The following is a 7,578-nucleotide window of genomic DNA, read 5'->3' on the forward strand; positions in this document are numbered from 1 at the left end:
TCCAAACCATGGATGGATTATTGTCAGTCAGGATATGGAGTAGCTACATGCTTTCCAAGGTATTCTACTGATGATAAAGCAACAGAGTAGATTGATCATCTGCTTATCACTTAGGAATGCATCTTGAATAAAGGGATACCCAGTTTGATATCATAAGGGAGTCAGAGGATACAAATTTAGGTCCAGGACAAGTCTAGACAAAATTTGAACATACCTATCAGCTGCGAGTCTGCGACTGGTCCGTTAGAGTTTGGCTAGTGGTTTGCTAGTATCAACTATAGTGCTTCGCCTGATTTTCATGGCAATCTTGTCCGGTCCCTTTGACTGTTATCGCCAATTACACCCGAATATTACCTAGTACCTCGATCCGGATGTCTCCACAAAGTAATGTAATTTACAATACGTCCCCTTCACCCTTCACCTGAACCCCAGACGTACCGATACAGCTAATTCTACAGACCTAGTACCTAGGTAAGGTAGCACAACAACAGATTGACTGAACTGGACTGACACTGTGAGACTAGACAGCATCACAAGCATCTTTCTTCTCTCCCCTTCTATCGTGTCCATACTGCTGTCATTCGACTTATCTCTGCTTTCTTGTCTTCTATTCATTTTCGAGCCTTGTCAGCTTTCGATCTGTAATCTACGCATTTTCTTGCGGCTGTTTAATCCTCCTTTGTTGGCCTTGCCCTCTACTGTCCCTCGCTTTACACTGTTCCCTTAATCGATAATTGCCATATTTCCGGGGTTCTCACCGGCTCAACAATCGCTACAAACCTTGTCCTTACCTATCCCGCGCTTTATCTCTCGCTTTGCAGGTTAACAGTATCATCATCGCAAATCTCGTTCAGCCTGTGGAAGTTCGTCCCGCTCCATTCGCTCAGCGACATATTGTCAATCAAGAAATCAGATTTCAACGTCTTCATTCGGCATCAAGGGAAGACAATCCTTCAGCTTCGTCACTATAGCTTCGTCCCTGCCTTTCGGAGGATTTCAATCAATGCTCATGTTCTGATACAACAAATCTGCGATCGTTGCACCAGCCTTTTCGGCGGTCTGACCCACGGAGTTCTCAGCTACCACGCTCACTCAATTGCAGTGCCGTCTTACGGCCAACTAAATCGTCATGTCAAACAGATTTTCTGTCTATTCCAGTCATTCAGCTGGCTTTTCTACGAGTGGTTCACGATCCGCACCCCAAACCACCCAGGTGTCAACAACGACCTTGCTGAATGCACTACATGCGTTCTACAATTCCGGTCAATCTTATCAGCTAGATGCAGGGACAAGCTTGGTTGTGAATAGTTGGGCTACTGCCAGCCACACTACACCCGATGGCCGGACCGGTGGCATCATAGATCGAGAATTAGCCATCAGGGCATGGGAACATGCTCGAAGGAGGGCGGAGGATGGATGTATCGTCCTATGGTTCGAATGATCCTCCCTTTTAATTTACCTCAACATCAACTGTGTGGTCGCTAACCTTCGTCCAGCTCGGCTCACCAATCGACACCCTCCCTCTTAGAACCTTTCCTTGCCGCCTTACCCTTGCCAACACCCAGCATAGCCTTCACCGCACTTGCCGCTCTCAGACCGTTCCTATCCGCTGTTACAGCATTCAACCCTTCTTATTCTCTATACTCTGCCCTTGCGGCTTCTTACACCTTCACGCTGCAAGGAAGCCTCGTCGGGTTGACCTTTGCACTGTCAACTTCGGGCATCAACGTACGAAAGGGACTCTTGGATATTTCCTCGGAACCGGGATACCGTGCCTTTGATGTGTTCTACTATCTTTTGACGTCTACATCGACGCCTGCGGAGCGGGAGTTCTTAGCCCTGAAGGATACTTCTGCTTATACATTACTCAACAAGTCAGGTACCTATTCACCTCCAGCATATCTCCCGACCGCCGACGATGCTGCGGCGGCAGAGGATTTTAGGGCATCGTTGAAGGCCATCGGTATTAAAGGCGCCTCACAGCGCGGTTTACTCTCCATTCTTGCAGGTTTGCTCAAGCTCGGTAATGCGGCTGGCTTTCTGGTTGATCAGGAGGAGCTCGAGGAAGTATGCGATGAGGTTGGGGGACTGCTGGGATTAGATCCGGACGTGCTTCTGCACAAATGCTCCACTGAAGACCGCGAGGTGTTGATTGCGGGCATCTATGAGGCTCTGGTCGACTGGGTCATCACGAAGGCCAACGAAAGTATCGCAAATGAGCTCCGGGCAAACCAGGAAGGTGACTCTGGAAGCGGATCAGCCGGCCAGTGGTCAGATGAGGACACCGTGGGTATCACAGTCGTGGATATCCCTAGACCTGCCTTTGGCAAAGCTGTGGCATTGAGAGGAATCTTTGATGATACCCTCGGTATCAATGCGGAGATGAAGGAGGATGGCGTCCAGATTCCCCCCATCGGACACTCTGTACTCAATGACTTGAACAGTTCCGTGGCGCAGGTCGAGCCAGATTTGGGGATCAACACTGGTCCTGCCTGGCGCGAACGGGAATATGAGCTCGACAAGAGACAGGAGGTTCTGGAAAAAGTTGGGTTAGAGGTTGATATGGACTCGTTCCTCCGACAGCTACTGTTTCCCGTGGAGGCGGAAGGGATTACTGTTGGCAAGAGAGGGCGGTTTGACCTTATGACTACGCTGGGTAGCAGTCGAGTCTGGCACCACATCTCGATCCATCCAACCGATGATACCCCTGACTCCTTGAACGCTGCCTCGCCCACTGCTGCCTGGTCTGCAGGTGCCGTTTCCCGCCAAATACGCGAGTGGAGACTTGCCGAATGGGCCAATCGGCGTCTCAAGCAGATGGATTTTACGGCCGACTTTGACGTGGAGGAGTTCGTCAGCCGCTATTCGCGACTGGGCTGCAGAGAAGGGAGGGACGGTGTGGAGAGCTGGTTGATGGAAAGAGGCTGGACCAACGGCGATGCCTTTGTCGGTCGTCAACGAATCTGGATGCGAGAGAACGCATGGTGGGAAGCGGAGACGATGCTCGATCTCAAGCCGGATGAAACACCTGGAGCAAACTCGTACATGTACGGCAGTGGCATGCTTGACACTGGCATGGCGCAGTACGCGGCGAATCCCATGGCGGAGTCCGCCAGCCTCTTGGGCAGTCGGGATAACCTACAGAGACAAAGCATGTTGGCACCCAGTGTCGGAGGGGGAGCGAAATCCATCGCTCCCAGTATGCCAAATACCTTGAACATGGCTGGTGACTATGGTCTCGGAACCAAGGGTGACACCAAAAAGTGGGATAACCAACTTTACGACGGCGACGACGGCCGATACACGGGCGAACTTGATCCTGAGTTTGGCAGTCCCAAGCATATCGAGAAGAAGGAAATCACTTTCGGTCGGCGCGTCTGGGCAGGCTTTGTCTGGGCCATGACCTTCTGGATCCCATCCTTTGTCCTTCGCTACATTGGCCGCATGAAACGTCCTGATGTGCGGATGGCCTGGAGGGAGAAACTGGTTCTCGTCTTCCTCATCCTTCTGTTCAATGCCATTGTGTGTTTCTATATCATGGCGTTTGGTGACCTGCTCTGTCCGAATAAGGATAAAGTCTGGAACTCCAAAGAAGTTGGATATCACCAGGGTGACAACGATTTCTATGTCAGCATCCACGGTAAAGTGTACGACATCAGCAAATTCTGGAAGATTCCGCACGGTGACTCGGCAGGCGAGTCCACCACGTCGACCATGGAGCCCTTTATGGGCCAGAACCTGGATGCCTACTTCCCTCCCCCCTTGACTCGATTCTGTTCACCAATGGTGACGGATCAGTCAATTACTCTCTCAAATAATGACACGAATGCGATCTTGTATTCCTATGCGAAGCACGATTGTGGTCCCCTGACCCACGCCTCCACGACCACCGCGCTACACAACATCACCTGGTATGAGGATACTTTCCTACCAAAGATCCGCGAATACTACAAGGGAGATCTTGTCTGGACGAGAGGAACTGTTGCGAAGCAGGCCGAAAATAGCCAGCGATACTGGGTTATCGTGAACCAAAACATCTATGACTTGACGGATTACTTCTACACATTGGATACGATGAATGACTTAGACACCTACAACTTCCTACCAAGCAGTGTTACGGATCTTTTCAAGAGTTATCCAGGCACTGACGTGACCGACAAATGGCAAGATACTGAAGATTTCAAGAAATCTCAGATATGTCTCGACTATGTGTTCTACAAAGGGAAAGTGGATTTCCGCGATACCCCCCGGTGTACCGTCAATAACTGGATCCTGCTCGCCTTCACAGTTCTCATATGCTCCGTTATCCTTGTTAAATTCCTTGCGGCTCTACAGCTTGGGTCCAAACGTCGTCCAGCCCCGCAAGATAAGTTTGTCATCTGTCTTGTGCCAGCATATACCGAAGGTGAAGATGCGCTTCGCAAAGGTCTTGACTCGTTGACAGCCCTACAATATGACAACAAAAGGAAACTCATCTTCGTCATCTGCGATGGCATGATTGTCGGCGGCGGTAACGATCGACCAACTCCTAAGATCGTCCTGGACATTCTAGGCGTTGATCCTAAGATCGACCCCCCTGCATTGCCGGTCAAGTCTCTCGGACAAGGAAGTGATCAGCTCAATTATGGCAAGGTTTACTCTGGTCTTTACGAATACGAGGGCAATGTGGTTCCTTATATTGTTGTTGTCAAAGTCGGTAAGGAGTCCGAACAAAACCGGCCGAAGCCCGGTAACAGGGGTAAGCGTGACTCGCAAATCCTTCTGCTCAACTTCCTGAACCGTGTACATCACCGTTCCCCGATGTCACCGCTGGAGCTGGAGATGTTCCATCAGATCAACAACATCATCGGAGTCGACCCTGAACTCTATGAGTACTGTCTGATGGTGGACGCGGATACAAGTGTTAGAGAAGACTCACTCAATCGACTGGTTGCAGCTTGTGCGAATGATGCACGAATTGCCGGTATCTGCGGTGAGACCAGTCTTCAGAATGAGGAACGAAGCTGGTGGACAATGATTCAAGTCTACGAGTACTACATTTCGCATCATCTGGCCAAGGCTTTCGAGTCCTTGTTTGGAAGTGTGACATGTCTTCCGGGATGGTAAGTGTGACGATCCGTGACCTGTTTCTCAATCTCAAATTACTGACACGCTGGTTAGTTTCTGCATGTATCGGTTACGAACCGCAGATAAGGGTCGACCTCTGATTATTTCGGACCAAGTTATTCGAGAATATGCGGACAACGATATAGATACTCTCCACAAAAAGAATCTATTGTCTCTGGGTGAAGATCGTTTCCTCACTACCCTGATGACGAAGCACTTCCCGACTATGTCCTACAAGTTCATTCCGGATGCCTATGCCAGTACCGCCGCTCCGGAGACTTGGTCCGTTCTTCTCTCTCAGAGACGTCGGTGGATTAACTCAACGGTTCACAATCTGGTTGAGCTTGCAGCTCTGAAGGATCTGTGTGGCTTCTGCTGTTTCAGCATGCGATTTGTGGTGCTGGTTGACCTGATTGGAACCGTCATCCTTCCGGCGACCTGCGTCTATATAGGTTACCTGATCTACCGTGTCGCCAGTAACACCGGCCCGTTTCCATATATCTCCCTCGCTATCCTGGCAGGTGTGTACGGTCTCCAGGCCATCATTTTTATCGTCAAACGGCAGTGGCAGCATGTCGGGTGGATGATTATCTACATCATGGCCTTTCCGATCTACAACTTTATCCTGCCACTGTACGCATTTTGGAAACAGGACGATTTCAGCTGGGGTAGTACCCGTATTGTCCTTGGAGAGAAGGGCTCTAAGCGAGTTGTAGCAGTGGAGGATGAAGTATTCGATCCTCGGAGTATCCCTCTCCAACGCTGGGATGACTACGCCCTGGCGAACAACCTCCCAGGCCGTCGAGGCGACTATGGCGTCAGCCAGGAGAAGATGTACAGCCGCTACGGAGACGAGGCAGTCATGGAGATGGATGATCTTCATTCCAACTATTCCTCAGTGAAGCCGGCATCTACCATCCTCACCGGATTTCCCCAAGGCCGGCACTCGAGTCCGTACATGCCACCGCAATCGCCAGCTCCATTTGGCGGGAACATTCCTGGCAACCGCAACTCGCATCTCTCGAGCTTTACCAGATATACTGACAACCCACACCAGCGGAACATGTCAATGGGTAACCTCAGCCATTACCAGGATAGCCCTATGGGCATGAGTCGGCACAGCGTGGGACTCATGCAGAGTACGGACAACCTGCTGGGAGCGCGGCAGAATTCACGCAGTCCCCTCGGTGGCGGCATGAACTCGAGACCGGTCAGTGCGTTTGACTTCCGGACTGGTGGTACCGGACCGGATGAGGGCGCCATCACAGAAGCGATCCGCAGCTGTCTCGCAGAGGTGGACCTGGACACGGTGACTAAGAAGCAAGGTTAGTTCTCTTTCCCGTATATGGGTATTCTTCCCTAATAGCTCTTTAGTTCGTGCTTTGGTGGAGCAACGGCTCCAGACGACCTTGACTGGCGACAAGAAGGCATTCCTCGACCGCCAGATTGACCACGAGCTGGCGAATATGTGAGGTCGTACTATCAATTTTCTTTCGTCTTACCTTCAATCTGAACGAAACCACTCTTCTATTTAATATGCACTGTACCACTGCAAGTGAGCTATGTCGCAAATGCTTTTCGGTATGGCATGCATGGCGTTTTGGGGGAACTCTTTCAAGCAGCAGCATATTGCCAGCGGTCATTACATATTTGGTGATGGGCTGTTAATACTGAGTCAAGACCTATAGTTTTTGCATTTATGTTTGTGGATTCTATGTATGTATCAAAGAGAAGGCATTCCCTGTGCCTGTGGATAGAGAGAATTTTCTACATAGTAGTAACAGCCATGTCAATACACGCATCCAATCATCTTCTCATCTCAATCTTCTCGACTGCAGTCAACTTCTAGTGTGGCACATGAGGTGGGGTAATCAATGCATCTCAGTCTATTCGTATCTTCTATCCTGCTCATATCTTCAAGTACATATACACAGCTTTCACCAACGCCATCCTCTCAAATACTTCAGATCTAGTTCTCCATCATCATCATCCCACTCACCAGCAACCAACAATGTCCACCCAACCACCACAGCAACAACAACCCACCTCCTCAACTCCCCCGTCCGCTTCCTCACCAACTCCCTCCCAACGCACCCAAGAAGCCAAAGCAGCCTTCACCGCCTCCCTCCGCTCCGCCGGCGCAAACTACGACGCCGAGCTCCGCGACCGCGCGCGCACGCTGCACGAGAACGGTGCCGCGCTGGACAAGCAGGAGGCCGAGCTGCGGCGGACGACGGCGGAGCTGGGACGGCAGAATGAGCAGTGGGCGAAGGTGGCGGATACGGCGCGCGAGGGGCTCAAGGAGATCGGGGACGTACAGAATTGGGCGGAGTTGATTGAGAGGGATTTGTTGGTTGTGGAGGAGATGTTGAGGGAGGTTGAGGCGCTGTTTCTTATTCACATCTGACGCTGCAGACGATCATACGCGTGTAGAGTGCGGAGGTGGTCGGTTTCATCCACATGATGAACGTG

General features: G+C 50.9%; 2 protein-coding genes across 2 annotated transcripts; both read left to right on the top strand.

The window, feature by feature from the left end:
- Positions 1–1,129: 1,129 nt before the first annotated feature.
- csmB (putative chitin synthase) lies at positions 1,130–6,578 on the top strand (the record flags this gene model as incomplete). Its single annotated transcript, XM_026760445.1, has 4 exons — positions 1,130–1,431; positions 1,497–5,102; positions 5,161–6,431; positions 6,481–6,578. The coding sequence occupies 4 exons, from the start codon at positions 1,130–1,132 to the stop codon at positions 6,576–6,578; spliced, it is 5,277 nt and encodes a 1,758-aa protein (XP_026612915.1).
- A 539-nt stretch (positions 6,579–7,117) lies between these two features.
- Positions 7,118–7,513, top strand: CDV56_107125 (uncharacterized protein; the record flags this gene model as incomplete). The annotated part of the gene is made up of 1 exon (XM_026760744.1): positions 7,118–7,513. One exon carries the CDS (start codon positions 7,118–7,120, stop codon positions 7,511–7,513), a length of 396 nt encoding a protein of 131 aa, XP_026612916.1.
- Between the last annotated feature and the right edge of the window lie 65 nt (positions 7,514–7,578).

The sequence above is a fragment of the Aspergillus thermomutatus genome (assembly GCF_002237265.1).
Source record: "Aspergillus thermomutatus strain HMR AF 39 chromosome Unknown NODE_150, whole genome shotgun sequence".
Taxonomy (NCBI): Eukaryota; Fungi; Ascomycota; class Eurotiomycetes; order Eurotiales; family Aspergillaceae; genus Aspergillus; species Aspergillus thermomutatus.